This window comes from Pocillopora damicornis, chromosome 10 (assembly GCF_964200805.1).
Source record: "Pocillopora damicornis chromosome 10, jaPocDami1.2, whole genome shotgun sequence".
Lineage (NCBI taxonomy): Eukaryota > Metazoa > Cnidaria > Anthozoa > Scleractinia > Pocilloporidae > Pocillopora > Pocillopora damicornis.
This window is the reverse complement of record NC_142679.1, coordinates 6,360,612-6,381,987: the sequence shown is the minus strand read 5'-3', so window position 1 is coordinate 6,381,987 and position 21,376 is coordinate 6,360,612. Positions and strand designations below refer to the sequence as shown.

At 38.4% G+C, this 21,376-nt stretch overlaps 1 protein-coding gene across 8 annotated transcripts; it reads left to right on the top strand.

Moving 5' to 3' along the window:
- Positions 1-40: 40 nt before the first annotated feature.
- LOC113670335 (tumor protein p53-inducible protein 11) lies at positions 41-20,524 on the top strand. 8 transcript variants are annotated; one of them, XM_027186462.2, is made up of 10 exons: positions 41-270; positions 5,136-5,253; positions 7,643-7,752; positions 11,651-11,726; positions 14,997-15,055; positions 15,192-15,240; positions 15,823-15,928; positions 16,498-16,549; positions 17,347-17,393; positions 18,225-20,524. In XM_027186462.2, exons 2-10 carry the CDS (start codon positions 5,251-5,253, stop codon positions 18,398-18,400), a joined length of 678 nt encoding a protein of 225 aa, XP_027042263.2. In that variant the 5' UTR covers positions 41-270; positions 5,136-5,250; the 3' UTR covers positions 18,401-20,524. The 8 variants fall into 8 exon arrangements, with proteins under 8 accessions (XP_027042263.2, XP_027042262.2, XP_089039808.1 ...); XM_027186461.2 differs by lacking the exon at positions 41-270 and adding an exon at positions 3,052-3,357; XM_089183682.1 differs by lacking the exon at positions 41-270 and adding an exon at positions 3,061-3,267.
- The last annotated feature ends 852 nt before the right edge of the window (positions 20,525-21,376 follow it).

Sequence of the window (21,376 nt, the reverse complement as noted above, 5' to 3'; positions counted from 1 at the left end):
TCCCAAATTCTCCTCCTTTGTCATGATTTCACTCTCTCCCAGTCTCCAACTCGTTGTACGGTATCAACTCGCTAACACCTTTTGCTTTTCCTGGTATCCTTCATACTCGGGAACAATTCGTGAGCCGGTTGGAACTGAATACTGCTGCATTTTAATAACACATTTGAAATCATCGCTGGCTCTGATCCCGTCAAGGAAAACCTCTAGCATCAATTATTTTTACAGCGAGATCTTCTCTGAAAGGAAACACTTATTTTTCTTATTACAAAGGTAAACAGATTTTTTGTCTTTGTATCTTTGAAATTTTCTCTCAGCTGTCATCATCTGATCTGTTTACAAATCGTCACTTTTCACCTTCAAACTAGCACGTAATTTAATATTTTTCTTTTTCCTTTAAAATGAGTGGGTTTTTTTTTATACTTTTTGATCATTAGCGGTTTTGTTTCGAAAAAATATATATCCTCCTTTGATTTTGAAGCCGGAGACGATGCCTTTATGCAGGAAGACAATTTGAGAGACAACATAACCTTCATATTCGGGTGAAATTAAAAAAAATGATAAAAATGTGGGAAAAAAGGTTTAGTGAAGCAAAATTTCAGCGTAATATAACTTGCTTATGGCCCGGCAGGGAGGTTTTATGTCGTTGTTACCCAAATGTAATTTCTAAATGGCAGTGGTAAGCTTTTAACCGCCGCATTTGACCGCAATGTAAGTATTTTATCTAGCGGTTAGATCTGTACATGTTAATTCACAATTGAAGTTATATTTTCGCTGTCAATCTCAAGTTTAAGATCTTGATGTCTTTGTAAGATTTCGACAACAGGCTTAGCTCATTTAAATTCAAGCGCCCTCCTGATAGGGCAGCAACTGATCATATTCTTCAAAACAATTTCCGTGGCATTACGACAAAACGAGGAATGTGCTAAAGAAGATTTTTTCCGTCATTCAATTAATTGATTTCCACGTTTAGGTTACAAATATCGCAATTATTTTCCCTCTGTTTGCGGTAAGTATATTAATGTGGATGCGCTTATCTGCTGGATATCCCCACACGAAGGAAAATAACTGTCATAGACGAATTGATCCTTGATAGAGTTACTGTAAACAAAAGCTTCATTTGGCTGAATGAATCGAAATGAGGCCGACACATGCCGTGAAAAAATACTGAGGTTTTGGTGCGTTTTTGGTGACATATGTTAAAACAAAAACTCGATGTGCAGCATAAATCCGCATTAATCACCACTCTGTCACTTTCCATTTGTAGTTTCCTTTTCCGACCAATCAAATTTCTTGTGGTGTTTACAGCAAACTCAACCAGTTAATTGTGATGGACTAAAAAAAAATATTCATAAGCTCAGTGAAAATTAAATTTTTAGCCTAAAACTTTGTTGTGCGTTGAGAACAGTGTTGATCTAAATATTCGCAATAAACGAAATGACAGACTTTGTTGAAGTTCAAGTCGGATTCCGCTGTAACAAAGGAGGAGATTAAGGCGCAGCATATATTTCTATTTTTAAACGCCAGGTGCTAATGTGTTACAGCTGTACCCTGGTGCAAATTTTTTTGGTCGGTAACAATGCTGCGGAGGATTTGTGACAAAATATCGACGAATTTAACATAACAAAACGTTTTTTTTTTCTTTTTCGTCGGCTGGATGAGCAGTAGGAGAGATGTTTGTCAATTTTACACTTAGCGGCTAATATTTCACCCTGAAGCAAAAGAGATATTTCAAAGGTGGGCAAAGACAGGTGTTTGTCTTTCTTATCGTGCTTTTGTCAGTAAGCTCTCTTTTCTTCCTAGGTGATGTATAGAGTTGTCTTCTTTAATATTTCCCTTTTCCTTTTATGGTACGAACCACCTCGAAGGTCGTAGGGAATCATGGGTAATGTGTTTTCATGGCGCGAAATGCAGTATCGTAAATATCAAACAAAATACAATTTCCTTAATACATAATGTTTGGATAACAAGAATTTGCAAAAAAAAAAAAATACATCTTTCAAAGAATTTGCTGAAACGGCAATCTTGGGAAGAATATAATGCACATTTGCTTTTACTGTGGGGACAATTAATTTAGCAAGTTTTTTTTTTAACGTAACATTTCAGTTCAATCGGTTGCCGAGCCCTGAATAAACGCTACAAGCAGGTGCTCTGCTTAGTTCTTTTAAAGACCAACCATGACACGGAATACTAGCCGAAGAAAATCAAACACTTGTATATATCTTAATGAGCAACAACAGCAACAACAAAAAAAGACGTTAATAGAGACCATAACTTGTTTGTACATTAAAATGACAGCCTAATTAAATTTTAAAGTCCAGGTCTGGGTAAATTTATGTGTTACTTTGTTCGCGAGAGAAATCCTACATTTTTAAACGTGTTCGTGTAAGCGTTTCTGCGTTACGTTATGTTAGGACGCCATTAGTTCGTTGGTTCGCTTGCATTTGAGATCGTCTATTTGGTTTTGCGATTGCGCGTAACTTTCTTAAAATTGTCTTTAAATCAATTCTTCTATCGCTCTTCTTGTCCCAAGCTTTCCTCGCTTTGTTTCCCAATTTGTTTGTTTTTGTTGCTTCGACTAAAAGACTCTTTATTTTTCCAGCGACAAACTGAGTAAATCACTCTCCTTTCACAAACCATGAGATTAAAATGACTATCACCTTTGTGAATGTTGTCTCATTGAAAAACGCATTTCAATAAACAGAGCCTGGTAGACTAACAGAAATGTTTCTGTAAATACAGAATTGTTATAGCTTTGATACAATTTGTATCAACACAAAACCCTTTCGACCCTAAGGGCAAAAATATTGTTAAGCTTCAGACTCGAGTATTTCACATTTTTTACTCAATATCGATCTATATCTCACAGAATATGCTATTCAAAATAGAAAATCACTTTCTTTTCTTCGTCGTCAATCTGGTTTTGCTAAGGAAACTGAAGCTCTCGTGTAAATATTGCAGAGTGGTTTATTTATGAAGCTCTGTGTTTCGTTGTCTTTTTCCTGTCAGAAAAACGAAATTATTCAGCTTCTTTGTGTGTTTTCATAAGAACGTGTTATTATTGTTTTGTTTTCCACGTCAAAGCGCTCAAACATAAATCCTCGTCTCTCATTGTTCTTGAGTTGTAAATTATTTGGAATTACTGTCTTTAAAAGACCTGATCTTGATGTCTGTGAAATTGTTTTAATCAGCTATATGAACACAAGTTCCGGGTTTCGCTGACAGCGCCGATTCAAAAAGAATACCAGTTTCAGCGCACACTTGTCTGAGGTACAAGTTTTGTCATTTTTCGACAGCATATTATTACTACAGATCATTCGGGTTACGGCAAACTGTGAAAATGATTTAGAAAGTGTACACGTAAGTACGCAATTTTCTTCACGTAGAATTCAAATTTATAATCTTCTCGAAGCAATTAAAAGTAAGATTTGCCTGTAAGCGCCTGGAATTGAGAATGTCCAACTTTACGAATACTGTCTCATTTTGATTGTTTTTCTCTTCCATTTCAATATGAATTCGTCAGTTTTGCTTGAATGTTATTTTTCCTTTACGTTCATATTATTTTAATGTTCGTTTTGAACTAAAACTAAAATTGTTTATCTTTAAAAATGCTACAGAAAATCCTTATTGAAATCCGCATGTTTTATCAATTTCGATTTTCGAGTGGAGTGAATATCACTTTTCGTTGCAAATGCATGTGATCTCGTTCTTTTTTTAATCTTTAGCGGCGGGGAAATTGTCATCTTTAATCATTACAACGTGAAATTCTGACTTTATCCGAAATAAAAAAACACTGCACGGCTAAAGATTTTATTCAGATTATTTGATCGAAACTTTAGATTGTCCAAAAATTGCCATTGCTTTCTTTGCAGTCTGCTGAAATGTAGTTATTTGATAGAAAGTTGCTTAAAAGCGTTAAAAGAATAACCTTTGGCACTATATTATACGTTCGCTGCGGTCAAACAACTTCTTTAGGGTCTCAAAAATTGCATTTGCACGTGGGATGAACAATAAAATGATATCTCTAACATTGGAGCTTTCAGTTCTTCCTTTAAAATGTAATTCTGTGGTTAGTTTTAATATGCGTCAAGCACGTATTTGAAAACCACGCAAAAACTGCCCTAAGGAAAAACAAAATTCAACTAGTTAGTCGTTAATGCATATTTCAGCGAGGAAATTTTAATTTTCTTTTTCCGGTTCATTAAAGAAATCTTTGTACAAAGGGTGTTCTACGCAAAACAAAATAAAAATTCTTTTGACACTCTTTTGTACTTCAGTATCCTGTACTGTAAATTCGGGCTTTCGTTACAGACGCCAATAAATGGTATTGCTAATTGTTTATTGGGGGAAATTTCTTTCGAGCGCAATTCATCCTCTATCGCGGTGAATTCTATCGGCTTAGCCATGCAACTGCGTGTAAATTAAGCAGCGAAAACAATTAACGGTTTCCAAAAAAGTTTGCTTTCATTCATTTGCTGAGGTGCTTTGATAGTAGTTACAGACGAGACGAAGGATATCAGAGACATAGAATGAGGAGTAAACAACAACACATATTCTACCTGAAAAAAACACTTTTTTAGCAAATTATTGAATTGGAGTTGAATGTATTTACAGGTAACTAAGCTAAATGCGATGAATTTTTTCGGCCGTCAAACGCGCAAACTATGTTATCAATTTTCGCGTCTTGGAGTCAGAGCTGGTTATTCCGCATTTAAGCCGAGGATTTCACAAAGATGTTACCGATGTCGCAATAATTTGAGGTCATGTGTTTTTTTTGTTTTTTTTTTGTTTTGAAAATGCGTCATGCAAAACTATTATGTTTTAAAACCCTTAAAGTGAAAACAAGGAAGAGTCCATCTTAATTTAGCCACAACACGCCAGTCTTGAGATTTTCAGACCTGTTTCAACAGAGACGTATACTGTTTTCAATGATAGTGACACACGTTTAGTCAATTCACTATTCAGTGGGGTGTGGTATTATATTATCACCATGCCCTATCTTTACCAGACTAGAGAGGAAACAGGAAGGCCGAGAATAAAACATAGATATTTTGCAGGGATTAAAACTGATGCGAAGATAAATTGTCTCTCAAGAAGCTTGCAGAATGTTTAGTTTTTGTTTCATTTTTATTTCGCAGAATGAGGAACAGTTACTTTTAATCAGTGGGGGACATCCTGCTTGCGTCCGAACTGTTTCTTCCTGAATGCAAAACATTTCTCGTCCTTTTGAGACTACAGTTGAAGCTTGAAATTATGGTGAGTTCACTTTTTGTCCTCTTATAATCCGCTAAGTCTATTTATGGAGAAACCACAACAGACATAAGTGAGACCGCTTAGACAATACTGAGGTCCAGCGGAAACGGCGCACTGTCGTGCGACATAATAAGCATCATCTTAGGGGAAGCCAACAAATTAATGACGCCGAAAAAAAAAAGAAAAAAAAAGAAATTGCATGACTTAAACACAAGGCACCACTAAAAACGCTAAAAGTTCAAAGGTAGTCATTGCTCATTTTTCTGTAGCCAGCTTTTATCACAACCTCGTTATCAGGGCCCTCTCTTCCTTTCTCGAGGTGGGAAATGAGACGACCCTGGGAACGAAGTTGCTTATATCAGTCGAAAGTTCAGTCGATATCTTTTGTCACAGTCCAAGCTAATCATTAACAAAAGTGTTTAGTATTACTTTTAAAAATCCGTTTTCCTGGAGGAAATTGTTAAAACTGGGATATCTCTGATTAGTTATTTTTTTTCTGGGACCCTTGATATGCGATCGTTTATAATAATCCTCGAAAACCAGAAAATATGTATTTGCTTATGATCATTTGCTGAAAATTACCTTGCCCGACGAACGGTAATCTAATCAGTTCGTAAAGTCCGTAAAGTCAACGAACACTACCGAAGGCTTACCGAATGACCATCGCGTGATCACCTGCATTCAGGTGTGAAATGCTACGTTGGCCGTGCAATATAACTCGCTCACATATTAATAATTCCTCTGAACCGACAATCATTTGACTACAACTTCGACTCCCATCAGCGAGTTTTTCTTGGTCTGTGATTGCGACACCAGGTGAGCAGGGTTCATCTCCTGTAAAGATTTTTCTTTTTAAGAAGTTCAGTGGCCGAAATCGTCGCATGAAGTCAGCTATTATATTACTCAAACATCACACGAAATTCCGATAGTTTTACTGTGAGTTCTCATTTCTTCTTTCACGTGAGCCAGGTAGTATATCTCTTCCCTTTATTACGTTTACTTTTCACATGTAGTCATTTCTCCAAGCCATTATCTTCAAAGGATTTAAGTAAACATTGGTTTGTAACTAGGACGAACGAAATAGGAGTCGTTCTGTCTCTGTGATATTTTTGCGTGACGATATTTTCCTTCCATTGGGAAGACAACATTTATCTTTCACAGATCGTTGCGTTTTCCTGTTCCACTGACCTTTCCTCCAAGGCGAGCTAAATTTGCTGGATTTAATCTCCTTACTGACGCACTTAATAATCGATAACAATCGTAGAGCCAAATTCCAAATGTGTTTGCCCACAAAAGTGCATTGACAATTTAGCATGTTCGAGCGAACATTCCTTTGAAGACAAAAAAAAGTAAGTACTCCATAGATTTTGACATGGAGTCAAATTTAGCGATTTTATACTGGCTGATTTGTTAACGGAGTGACGTACATAAAGGAAATTCCGGTTGTCTGATCTCAAAATATAACAAAAATTACCATAGCTGTACCGCAGAGATCAGGCATGGGTTGACCTATGTCATTCTCGAAGCATCAAAAAAATAAATTGTCATGCTTCTTTAACGAGGTTTTGTCTAAGTAATTCAGAAAAAGACCCGTATTCGCCAGAATCAGAGCAAATATCAGAAGTGCATCTGACACTCTTGAATTCTTACGTTAATAAAGCTTGAAGTGGTGAGATCGATTGTCTAAAAAAAAAATTCCATTAAACTGAAAATCTTTTAGGTCCAATTAGGTCAGGTCTTCGGCGCTGAAAAAGTTTTGTTTTTTCACGATCACTTCCATTTGAGATGTGAAGCTGCCTTAAAATAGAGGCCGAGATGTAGATATCTGTAGTTCTTTGAGGTAAATTTATGTTCTCTTTTAATCTCAGAAAAGGAATGTTCTGTGTTATGGCTATCATTAGGGTGAGACTTTCCGAGAACCCTTTCCGAGCGGCATTTCCGTTGAAAGTTGAAATTGAACAGGGGCCAGAGGAGGTCATGATATTTTTAGGCTGTACTGTTATTTTAACTTAATTGACTTTAGAACCTTTACATTGTCACAGTACCAGACGGCAAATCAGATAAAGAATATCGCTTTGGCGCTGGCTGTGAGACACTTGAAGACAGGCCGACCGGCAATCTCCTTCAAATTTAATCCTCTTCCACAAGTTTCTAGTTGCTGTCTCCCATTCAGCTTTACTCTGTTTCGTTTTTGGGCGGAGAATTTCAGTCAAGCCGACAAAAAGATACATATATATGCATATATATATTTTTTCTTTTAATATATTTTAGTTGTAACTAGTTGCGGTGATCCTTACCGAATAACTGCCAAAATTTCGCCCCTCACGAAAATAACTCGAGCGCAAGATAATTCTTGTGGCTTACGCGAAAATTTCTTTTATCACCTGATCAGGAAGACCCTGAGGTAACAGAAGACAAACAAGACATCCAAGACGACAGTAATATGTCTGATGCAGTCCGTTTAAGCGCGCCCGATATGCACAAAGACTATGCAGTAAGAAGGTGAGCGGAGCAAATCAAGACGCTGTTTAAATGAACTTAAAAAGTTGTAGCATAATAGTTCCAGTCCCCCTTTGATCATTTACACCTCCCTTCTCCATATGTTTTTTTTAGGTATTCTTTTCCCCGTCTCTGGCTCCTCGTGCAGTTATGGAAATGAGCGGTTTTTCAATTAACATAAATTACTGAGATACACGCAAAGGGGGGGGGGGGGGGGGGGGAGGAGAGAAGAAAAGGAGCGTTTTAAACTCTTATAAAGGGACAGTTCAGTTATACTTAAACGAAGGTTTCCTCTGAGGGCTATTTGGGCGAGTTGAATGGGCGAATGAAGGCAATAGTGTCCAAAGAACTTAGTACACATAAAAAAGCCGGAACCCGTTGTTTTTCAGCGCGGATATGAATTCACTAGATCTAGCATCAACGTTTGCCGGGTTTCACGATTACATCCGATTTTTCTCACGATTAGCATGCTTACCCGTAAAACGTTATCACGGTAAGTGGTTTGAACTGGGAAAGATTGTGACATAAATCTAACTAACGAATGAAGAACCGAGGGGTATATTGGCGGCTACGAATAAGTCAACTTTTTCATTGAGTTTGCACTTTTGTCGTGCACTTTCGTCGTGTTAACCGGCCAGGCCGCTGGAAGTATTACAAGAAAGAAGACCGTAAATATTTACGCAGCTTTCAGTCTTTAAAACCCGAAAAAATGAGTGGATTTCTCGGGTAGCATTTTCGTGTATATTGTAAGCTTTCCTCACTTAGTTTCGTCTCCAGGCTTCTTCCTTTCTTCCGTAAAAACGGTGACGTCAAACGTCATTTGCTCTCTATTACAGCCCCCTCTCGGCCAACGTTTGCGCATGCACAATTTTAATGGATTTTGCTGTAAGAAAATTAAATCAGTGTAATGTGAACAAGAGTTGACTTATGATAGATTTGAGTTCATTAATATCAGTAAGTATTACGATATTAAAAAGATTATTCTAGTTGTCCATGGCGACGAATTCAAACTGATTGGTGCTTTTGTGATACGCAAGCGCACTATCGTTTTCGTATAGTGGGTTCGAAACCCTGATTACCATCCGTATATTTATATTTATCAATATTTCACTTTGTCGTCAATGAAAAGCATCGCTTCTATCTGGTTTTTTGACACAGTGACATTTCAAAACATTTAATATTAAACATTTTCTTTTCAAGAAGTCTTTTCATGTTTTGACAGCTCGAATCCGGGATTTTGACATGTAAATTGCGGGCAGATACTAGTCAAATACGTTGGAATATGTTAAATAAATCCCCATTAGAAAAGATTCAAAGATTTTTCATTCAATTGATCTTTTTTTTTCGACTCGAAGAAGTTGTCGCTGGGATCAACACCGATTACCGCTTCGAAATGAAGATACCATCTTGACACTTCGAAAGCGAAGCTTTTGAGGTATTTTTCCATAAAGGTGAAAGCTTTTCAAGCAGCCGACAATTTCCATTTTCATCCAGCTGGTTTCAGCCGTGTCGACATATACTATCACTTGCCTTATAATTGACACGTGCGTCATACATGTAAAATCATCAACTAAGCAGCGAATTACATCCATTACAAGCCGTCAACATTTGTCTTTTCTGTCCTCGGTCCTCCACCGTTGTATGTTAACATCAGGATTAGTGTCCTGTGATCTCTCTATCGAATCCTGTGTTTTTTCCTTACGTTTGGCTCGACTTTCGACTGAAATCAGTTGCCATGTTGGGAAGATTGAAGTAAGTTTTATTCATTCTATCTTTAAGCCTTAATTTGCGTTTAATTTCCTCAACCTTTCGTTGCGTTGCATAGAGGAGAATATAAGAGGCTTGTTGTCGGACTGGTTTCGAGAGATCAGTGACAGTGACCACAATATTGGAAGCTGAAATGGAGGCCGTTCTCAGCTAGTTGTTTTTTTTTTGACACCTTTAAAGCGGTGGAATCGAGCACGACTTAAAGAAAATATTACAAAACAATCGAATGACGAACAATTTGCCAAAATCATCGGCAATAAATGCAAATCCTCAAAATGAAACCAAGTGATATGTCAGCCAGGTCTTGTTTTGAATATATTAGCAATTTTCAACACAAACCTTGAAAAGTAAATCAAGGAATCCACAGAATTATACAGAAACCTACATAATGTATTTCGTTCGAGGTTAAGAAAGGCGCTCAATTTATTACGCTACTCCCGCGATGTCAAAATTGCTTTTTTGCCTTATTGTGGCAAAACTAGATTACGAGGAAGTGTTTTGAATCCATCCATATTTGTTGAACAAATTAGTAATATGTTCCGCTTTCGGAGGAGCATGCTCTACCAGGGAACCTAAGGTGCAGCGAATTTTAGCAGATAACCCGGACATTTTCAACTTATTTACAAGCGAAAATTTCCATTTAACATTACTTTTTCGTCTGTTAAGAGATCTCATAAATGCTAGACAAAAATAAGAATAAATGCAAATAAAAAATTAAACAGATTATCCACGAGCTATATTTTTGCAATATTCATTACCTGTTTAAGAGGCGTCGTGGGCAGGCAGTGGCCCAAATTATGGAGCTGCTAAGATTTGAGAGCCATTGTGAAATTTTCTATTTCGGCTTTTTTCAGCGGCACAGACACTATTTCTTAAAAATCCCATACGCTGTGTTCTAAAACTAGATTACCATTTCACTCAGCTGCAGATTTTATTTCATCAATGGAAATTGCGAACGGTCCCTTATCGTCGAAAGCACAAGATATGAATAATTTAGTCAGTAAACATGACAATATTTCCTCCTCTTCCCTCCCCTCCCTTCTGAGTGTCGATGTCGGTGTCAAGTTTCCTTGGAGTTGCTAGTCAGAACATTTTCGTCTGAGGTGAAACGGAAACTGGCGGTGTAGCTCTTTTTCGACCTCGACGATGTCCTCGGATAACAAAAGACCGCCTCTGGTCAAGACAGAGAAGTAAGATCTAAATATCATTGTAGTAGTTCGCACTTCGTTCGCGATGTGGTATCGCCTTTAGCTGGAATTATATTCGCTTTGCAAATTTCATGCACTACTGTCATCGATCTAATCCAGCTTGTTCGGTGTCGCTTTTAAACATTGGTTGAAATTTTTAATGATCTTTTTCCACTGTGTTTTATTACGAGAACTCCTATCTTGAGATCATGTTCGCAAGTCGCCAAATCGCCGTGATGTTCTCTGATCGAATGTTCTTTTAAATTTTTTTTCTGAGTTGCGTTTTCGATTGTCGACGGTGGTCAAATATTCGCTCGATAGTTCTATTTGACCTCGACGCTTTCCAAAGGTTTATTGTGTAGCTCATCCGGCTGTATCTCTTGAATCAATACCATGAATTTTATCGCCAAAAGGTAGGTTGTGGTATTTATTTATCCGGTGCAGGCGAATGGATTTGATCGTAGTTAGCTTTTCGCTACAAGTGTTAGCGCAAGAGTACACGATCGCCTGGAACTCATCACCGACAGCACCGTCGGCAAGTTGCGGTTTTATTTAATTTGCTTTTCTGATTTCAAGATGGCGAAACGATTGAATAATTGCGTGCTGAATTGGGAATTCAAATTTTTACTTTGAAATGCAAAAAAGTTACGCGGTTTTTATCCGTATTGTTCTGTTCATGACAAGCAAAATATGTGTGAATGTACATTGTATCATGTTGAGGTGATGTAGTTTCAATTCGTTTACATGGTTTTGAAGATTCAGTTGATATTCGCGGAATCAGCGCACTGCCTTAGGCGGACTGCCAAACCGGAAAAGAAAAATAAGCTTCGTATTTATCTCGTTCAGAAGAAACTGAAATTGAAATAGTGCGTATTTTTACCGAAGGAACAGTATCTCCAATTTCAAAGCTGTCTATTCTCGTGTTATTATTATTTGTTCATCAACAGGCGCAGTTTTGACGATGCACAGAGTCGCTTAAAATGCAGGAAGCTTCTTGGAATCGGAGGGAAGGAACCGAGTAAGGTCTGTATTCGCAAAACATTGTAAATTTGTCGTTCAATCCTATTCTTTTACCCAACATTCGCGTTAAGACCGAACATCGTATTTTGCATAAGTCCAGTACTCATTACGATATTCATTTGTCAAGCTGTAAATTTTTGACAGAGAGTTTCCTTTTGTAATTACTTTGAGAACATCGTTATCAACGTGGAGAAAATTTCCTAAGCTTGTTCAATAAACAAATCCACGGGCAGCGTGCGTTTGCCTCGATTGAGAATCTTTGAAATAAATTGACGTTTTTGTTATTAATTTTTTTTTTTTTGCTGTGAATGCCAAGGTTTGACAGTGGTCATAACTATGACAATTACTTCCCAAATGTTATTTCTGTAATATCATCGAATTTATCCAAGTTTTTATAAATGCGTTTATTTTTTTAATGTGTAAAATGTTCCTTCGCGCGCTGTCTTCGATCATATAAACGGCAGCTGTATAAAGGAAAATGTACAGAAACGCTTAGTCTTTCAGATTGTACTTTACTGAATTGTTTCTGATGCTATAGCTAAATAATAGAAACAGTGCCGTTTCTTTTTGGCGTCTTCGTAAGTTCCCGGGAGGTGTCTAAGGGCCTTTTATTATTATCCTGAAATGAATAGCGCTCTAGGCACTGCCTCCGTAACAAGGAAACCCTTAGCAAGAAACGCCGTCTGAATGTTTTATTACGGAATTAGTTTCTTGTTGTACTTTGGAGAGCATTTGACAAGTACATTGATTACTCGTTGCAAATCTCATAATGTACATTGGTAAATCAACGAGAAATTAATTTAAAATTCTAATAGCAAGTTCGGCAGAACTAACTTTTTTCGAGGGAAATAGAAAGTCCATATTTAATTTTAAAGGATATTTTTTAAAATCAAAATCGTGCGTTCATGAATTATTAAGATAGGTATGAGGTTGTTAAGAAATTTATCATGTAGTGTTCATGACAAGCTATGTTTGAATACACGGAGAATTACCTTCGACATTTTGAATAACTTTTCTTGTTTTTATTCTTTTGAGCGAATTGTTAATTCTTTTCTTTAATAAATTTCCATCTTAAATTTTACATCTTGAAGATTTTACCGTTCCATTCGTTTTCACACAGTTTTAAGATGTTTCGTCGGCAGTTTATTATGAAGAGGCGAAAATGTTCTGTGAAAATGGATTATGAAAATTCACTCTCATTGAATAATTTTTTAGGAAAACATTGATTAAAACGCTATTTTGTCGTCCATGCCTTTTATTGCTTGACGATAATACAATTTGTTTTGGTTTTACACCGGATTTCACGCGTTTTTCTTCTGTATTTTAGATGTCAGTGTGTTTAAACTGATGCCCGACTGAAAAAGCTTGAAATAAAATTCGCATTAGTGCATTCAATTTTAAAAATGGCGTTTGGTCCCTTGAAAGCGCTCAAGTGTGAATTTTCGAAAGCTTTCTAAAGCCTTTTACTGAAAAGTACATTTAGTTTATATGTTTTTCTCAAACAAACGGCACTTTTTCATGACAGTTTTTGTTTACATTTCATTCACTTGAGGCGAAAAATTTGTCTCGTTGCCCTGTGTTTTACTCGGCAGCCGCTGAACCTACATATTCGTTGTGCATTTCGAAACTGACAGAGCGAACATGTTTATGGTATGTCGCTTTTCGCTAGGAACGATGCGATATTTGAGCACTGAATACGCGTTTTTCAGCACCAAACATCCCAACGGAAGGAAAGGAAGTAAACAAGGACCTGTGCAATTTGTTCAATTCAGCACAAATGTAAAAGCAAATCACGAGAAAAGTTCTCTTTACTTCTCCGTTGATTTCCTCACCGACAGCTTTTTGTCCTGTGTGCCCCATTAAGTTTTCCTTCTTTCCTGTTTTACACAGCTAACAACGACTGCTATAACTCGACAACTTACAGATTTTTCAATTTAAAAACCCACTACTCTGAGTTTTTTCCTGTTAATGTCACTTTGTCTTCCTTGTTTGATATTTTTAGAGGAAATGTGTTCTCGGATTTTGTTTGTATTAAGAGAAAGTCTGATTTCATTGGCCTTTGTTACAATTTTTTTTTCTTTAAGAGGTTTTTCTAGTCGACCATTCTTTCTGAATTTTAGTCGGTGATGAATTATCGCTTTTCAGCCTTAGAAGCATTTCTTATAATCATTGTTTTTAATCGGACTCGGAAAGTCTTATTGTTTTTAAAGGTAGATGTGAAAGTCACTCAGTACATATCAAGTCACGTCGAAATAAAACTCGTTTTGTGTCACGGACACTTCCGGAACACGTGACACCGTACGCGAGAGAGCTAATGACGCGTGTGACCCTGGCTTGTGATCCGTTCAAATCGCATGTGCTTAGACCTCTTGCGAAACCTGAATTTACCCCTGGTTTAAGTTTACGTAGCAAACAGATATATCAACATACTTATGTAAAAATTGATTGAAGGAATACTTTAGGATAAGCCCTTTATATGATAAGCTGAGTAATCATCTCTTAGTAATCAGACAGATAATAATCCGGGATTGTTTTGTTTTTTGCTTTACTTCGCTCTGTGATTAGTTTAGAGAACTCGCGTTATTCTCATGATCAATCAGATGAAGTATTAAACACATTACGACTTGGCAGGGCGTGAAATTGCGCCTAATACAGGCGCCAATGCGACTAAATTTTTCACTTTGGCGACCAAATCCTGAAAGTTAGTCGCCAAATTGGCGACTAGAACGTTTCATCATAACCTTACCAAGAGATTTAGTGAATTAAAAAGATTTGCAAAGATAAATCCGCGGCAAACTTCCTCGTTAAGTTTGTTTCCAAAACGTAGCACATGCATCTCGATGGATAACTGGACGCCGTCTTGGATTTAGATGAGTGTCCACTTTGTAGCACGTTAAAGATCTTTTTCTTAACTTAATTTTGGAGGGTCTATCTAGAACGCTGACAGCGTAAAGAAAGAAATTTGTTTGTCTTTGAAAATGGCGACCAACTTTTTTTGAATTGGCTAACACTTTGAAGAATTTAGGAGCCAAGTGGCTATCAGGAAAAAAAGTTAATTTCACGCCCTGCTTGGTCGCTTGCATTTCCCCGCGCTTTGGGCATTTTGGTCGGTTTTAATTTAAGGTCTAATTGGCTCCTAAATGTATTTTCCTTTCTTCTTTTTGGTCGATCTGATAACTTTGGTTTTAGCTTTATGACGCTTAATCAGAGAGCGCTTTATCTCTTCTTGAAACATTAGCAGCGAGCTCTAACTGCCGTCTGTTTGTCTTGTAGGTTCTTCAGGTCCTTGGCAGCCATGAGTCATACTTCATAAGTATACCGAGAGGATACGAGTAAGTCGTTTTTTGTCAGTTGCTGTTTTTTTTCCTTACTCCGTGTGTCTGTGATGCCCGAGGAACGTGCAACGACGTAACAGAGACCATTCGCTTCTTTCAGTTTAGTATGCTTTTTTTTTCTCTTTTATTCCAGAACATGGCAAGTGGTGGTACCAGTCTTCCTCTCTGTAGTATCAATTATGGTACGTGATCAGAAAGAGTTCGTTAGACTGCGCACAGCATATGCATGTTATATAACAAACGCCTTACCTACTACACGGTGAACGAATTTTACACAAAGCGTAATTTTAGGGTATATTTTGAGGCGTCTCTGAAAGCTAGACGGGCACTGTTGTAATTGGCACATAACACTTCGAGGTGATTCAGTACAATTTAGTGGACAGTACGTGCATGTTACTTTACAAACGCCTAACTTATTACCCGACGACCGAGTTTTGGACAGCGCGTAATTTTTAGCGCATAATTTGAGGCGTCGCTTAAATTTAGGCGGATAATGATTTTAGTGAAGAAAATATTGCAGGTTGCTTGTATTCTATAGTCGACAGTATGTGCATGTTGCATAAGAAATGCCTAACCTACGAGGAACAAATTTTAGACATCGTACAATTTCAGTGCTTCCCTGAGGCGTCGCTGAAAGATAGGCGAGAACTGTTTCAGGTGGCACAGGAAATTTTTAAGGGCGCTAGTATATTGTAGTCGACGACATTTATTTTAGGTAGTAGGTATTGATATTGATTAATACATCTTTTTCGTCTTTTTTTCAGTTGATGATATTTCCAAGCTATTGTTTACGTGCTCTGGGCGATAGTAAAGAATCTACTAGTTTCGCCGGTGCTCTAAGTTGTCGACTGCTGGCAAGCGCTTTGATAGGTTGGTGAACCACTACCCTTAAATTATTTCGTTGATGATGGCTGAAGGTAAATTCTGTACTCGAGCTAAGTGATCCATTCAACCGTAGCTTATCCTGGTTACCATTCCATGAGGCAGGCGGACTAGGAGTATCACTGCTCCCCCCTGGATGGGATGATAGTCCATCTCAAGGTTACCCCCCAGCATTTCATCAGACTTCCCTGACAATTTGCCCGTACCCATTTAATCTCCCGCGAAAGAAAACTGTTTTGCCCAAGAACACTACACAATGACCCGGCCAGGGATAATGATAATGATGATGATAAAGAAGGAAAAAATGGAACTTTTGATAACGATGATAAGGGGGCTGGAAATGGTTTTAACTATAAAACGAAGCGCTACAACTAACAGGATAAATAATCAGGAATTAAGCTAAACTAGGACACATATTCTTTTCTTTTTCTTGTTTTTGTGTTTGAGGAGGCAGTCAAACGAGTTTTGGCTAAATACATCTGTCCTCAGAGGTTTTCTTACAAACCCCTAAGAATAATTACCTCTTTAATGAAATCATCGTCCTTTTGTTGTTTTAGGGATCGCTGGTATATCATGGGGAACAAAGCCTATAACTATATCTTCCATAAAGTAAGTTTCGATTTCATAGTAAGTATCTTATTGGAGAGCGCTGGTCAGGGTAATAAACCGTCAAGTGATAGTTTGTCCTTCTCGGAAAAATTGGACGCTGGAAGCGGGGGGAGGGGGAGGAAGGGGGAGGGGTGGGGATGCCGAAATGCCGAAATTTCTTTCTTTTAACTCAAGATGGAGGCCTCTCATTTCCCGAAGACATTCGTCGCAATCATGTAGCTGTTGCCGAAGGTGCGCCAAGCAGTTTACCTGGAACCAAAACGGCGACTCTGAAAGGCGTGTTTGTGACGCGCTTTAAACTCAACCAATCATTTGAAAAGCCCTTGCTACAGCATGTTTAACTAAACAATACAGACAAAGGACCTTTAGCAAGTCCCTGGGAAATCAAACTTTCTCTCAACTTTCGGTCGCAGTTCGCCTCTCCCGCGCTACCCTTGTCCCTTCTGAAAGTTTTCGTTACCCTCACGGGCCCTAGGCTGACGACTGCTAAAGGTCATGCCAGTCTCTGCATCATGAAGTGACTAGGAGAACTGCTCCTTCTCCCTCCCCTAAAGGGGATGCTATTCCATCGCTGGCTACCACCCCTTCCACAGCATTTCTTCATATTTTCCTCACTTGTGGCCGCTGTTTATTTGTTCTTCTCGGTCAGGAGAGAGACACGGGAGAGATAATTTTATCTTAAAATCTTGGTCATAGCGCAAATCTGAATCAATCCAGAGCTGTTAATCTGGAAGTAAGGTCTACCACGCCTACTAGTAAATGGTTGACCTCTGATTCAAATGTTTTCTTCTCCATAGGCGTATTTTATTACTCCACTCTACGTACTGCGGGGCAGCAACGTTGTGTAAGTAGTGTGTTAGTTATTTCTATGACTGTTCTTTAATCAAGTGATAGTTAGGTCGTAAGATGAGACAACAAAGCGCCGCACCGATCAGAACTCGAGGCACACCTACATCTGCCCCCTAAGCAAAAACACGAGTTTGCCAAACTGCTCAGGTGTAGAGGTAACGAAGCGAACCTTGCGTAAGATGACCGCTTAAAAAAAGGAACGCTTGCTCGCAGGTTCAGCTCTGGGAAAGTAATGAAGGTATCAATGGGTCCGCCGGGAAATTTCTCCCCTTCCCTCCGTTCCCGCCTTAATTTTGTCGAGAAATAAAAGCATTTATTAAAAAACGATGTTTAGCATTCGTTATGGACGTGCAAAGAAAAGAAATACTTAAGTCGCACGTAAAGATTCAAATTACAGACTTCCTGGATTATTTATGACAACAAAACAATCTAGCTTCCCTCAAATGCAAGTGAGACAGTCATAACAGCGTAGAACGTTTTCGTTAAAGCTCAGAACAGAATTGTAAATCAACAGGATACCAGTTCCTGAATAAACTTTGTGTTCGAAGAAGTCTCTAATTTTCCCTACTTTTATTTCTTTTTACAGATTCTACAAATGTTTTAATATTCTACAGCTTATTTTGCGAGACATCGGTTGTCTTTTATGTTTCGAAATTTTGCGCGGCAAATTGGCGCGCAGCCGGCCAGAATGAATCCCCTCGTGCATGCCAGACGCTTTAACCCGTGTGTCTGCGCCAGCAGTGCATTTTACCGGAGATTACAATAATGCGCCATCAGCGCGGGGGAAAATTTCCAGGAATTTGATTTTCTTCATTTCTTTCCGCAGTTTTGGCCGTGGCATGCATCTCTCTCCGCACCAGATTCCTCATCGCGTTGACCGCTATCCACGCCATCGTTGCTGCGGTCAGTTTATTCTACTTTGTAGCCGTGCGCAAGTTAAACAAACCCACTCCAGAGAAGCCCAATGCTAAGAATGGCTACGATGAGAATCACATCAACTGATGTTTGTCTGCATTGACGTGGAGTTTACAACCCTTCTGTGGAAGGTAGCAAGCTGTCTACATTGCGCTGGTTGTCTCTTAAAGAGCCATCCCATACCGGCAGAACAGTGCCTTCTTTTGACGAAGCCGCGCGTTTTATTGATGGAATAATCTCTCGTGCCAGATGGGTAAACTTAAGACAAACGGTAATGTTCCCTAATAAAGACAAGATTCGTTAAAGGCTTGTTATATATCTTGGATAGCTTATTTTCCTGCCTTACCCCCTCCCCCTCGCATTTGTATTTGTCTAGTGTACGCTATCAAGCGCGATAGAAAAGGTTGCGTTGTGTTGTTCATGTTGACAAGTCTCAGAGTAATTTTTTAGACAAGGTAAAAATTAGTATAAGAAAATTAATATAAAAGGTGCGAGGTTTGTCGAAACGAAAATTGTCTAGGTTGAGGTATAGGGTCGTCTGTTAATTTTATGGCTGTGTTGTATTGACTGGAGTCGTGGCACTCTTTGTTTGATAAAGTGAGGTATATGTTGCGCAGAGTTATTTTGTTACAGGCATTTTCCGTTGACTTGAGTATCCGTTTTCTTTTCTATCTTAATAGTTTTATTTGTAAATAGTTTTTTTGTTTGTTTTACGTTAGTTTTCTACCAAATGCTCGAGTCAGCGATATGTTTTCGGTTCCAATATTTTAAAAAAAAAAAACCTATGGGCTATTTTTGGACACATTATTCTTGCGAACTGATTTGGACTTTGAGAATCTAGATCAGGTGAAATGAAAATTGATAAACTTGCTGAATAAAACGCAAATCTACGTTTGAAGGAAAACAGGTGGAGACTACTTAGACGGCTAAAATGATGAAATTGAATATTTCCCGAAGAAAATTGTGAGTTTTTCGATCGAAATGATACCCATATTTATGGTAGACGTGTAAATACTTGTAGGAGACGGCTTCGTTCGCAGGAAAACGCCGGTTGCGATTGGTGTTGAAGGTGATGTTACTCGAGACGATTTTTAATCCCTCTTTATCCGCATCGTTTTAGCTCGGGCTCCAACGCGCCATTTAGTCAATCTTCACCAGAGGTGATTGGCCGTGAGATTGACGCGAGATTCCTGACCAATCATGCAAGGCAGTTTTAATGCTCGGTCAAAATGAATACGATAGGATTTGTTATATAGTCAACCGTTTACACCCTAGCATCAGGTGGCATATTCTCTATACTGGTCTGTTTACCTTTCCTGTAGTTCAATCAAGAGTCTTTAGTTGACGACGGTTCATTTACTTTATTCTCCTGATCTTGATTCTTGATTTAGCAGTGATACTTTAGGAGAAGTTAGATGCTAGACGCTTTGAGGGTTTAAAGAATTAAGTTTGTTATTGTTACTTAATGTGCCTAGTCTTGTCTATCGATCAAGATGCGAGAAAATGTTACAATATGACATCATGGTGATTTGTAAAGCGGTAAACGGCTTGAACTTCAGAGTAACAGTTGATTCTGTATTCTGTTCGTCCGTGTGAGGGCCGCGCTAAAAGGGGCGGTTACCTGAGAGGAAGTCATCGTCATCATAATCAACAACTTCCACTCGGGTTGAAGAAACGTCAGGTCACAGAAGACGTCAGAATAAGGTTAGAAACATGCACCTCGTGTGTCACCGATTTTCCTACCACATTTTAAAGTCTTCTGTGATCTACTACTGGACAGATCCACGGCAACATAGAATCTATTTGTTTTTGTATTATAAAGAAGCAAAATGTTGCTTATTATGGTGTCATCTTTGTCTTTCCTCCAATAGATCATAAGTATGAACCACTCAGAATACGTGTAGACCTCAGCTTGTCGTAGAACCGTTTCTAGATTACCCTTACGTGCACGATCAGGTTACGCGCTCATAATTTGAAAACTCCACTAGTTGTTATGTGATCAGAAAGGTAAATTAGACTTTTAACGAATTCACTTTTCGTGGAGGGACAGAAACGCTGTCATTGTACCTGTTTTAGATTTTGGAACTGTTTGTATGCTCCCTTTCTAGTGTAGAATGTTGTAAATGTAAACATAACGAAACCATCTTGAACATTGTACATTGTAAGCACAAATACTTCTTGAAAGTCATAAATAAAATTTTGCAAACTCGATTGTTGTTGCTCAGCGGTATGTCTCTACCGGGGGGAAACGATCGATCATAGATGGAGGAGGGGGGGGGATTGAACGTTAGTGGTGATAGTCCGCAGGGTTTTTGCCACTCCACTCGCGGTATCATTCTACAAACACATATCGACTCTCTGCTACTACGAAAATTCGCAGTTCACATGTATGATTTTCATATATTTAAGTCATTTATTCACCCTTTCACGGGTTTATTTGGAACCAACATAATGGCTTGTTAGCTCAGTTGGTAGAGCACTGCGCGATATCGCAGAGGTCATAGGTTCAAATCCCGTACAGGCCTGAATTTTTTCTGGTTCTATTTTCACTACTGCTGATGTAGTGTTCGTTATTGCGAAGATCGCTTCCATATTCGTTACTGACGAACAAAACGGATTTCCGTGATTTTTGCTTTCTTGTGGACGCTGAAGGCCTCCTTTCACTCATAAATCCTTCGCGCACTGTGAGTAATATTGTTTTGGGTTGAATCCTCTCGCATGACAACATCTTCCCGCCCGAAAAGTGAGAGCCGATTCCTACTTTTCCTTGGGAATCTTTTCTTCTTCATTTTCTTTCCCGCACTGGTATTTTTCACCACTCTTCCCTTCGCCTGCGCACAAATCAACCTAAATAAAATAAGCTAAACATGAAAATCAAGGAGTTGATTGTGAGAAAAAGCAACTACAAAAGCCTTAATTTGAGCTCAGATCAAAAATCTCGTGATGCAAATTTACATCAACCTCGTTTCCATGGTTTAATCAGCATAAGGCTGAACTAACACGTGAAAATCTTCCATCTCATTTACATTTTACGGTTCCTCGTGCTGAGAACAGTTTACGTAG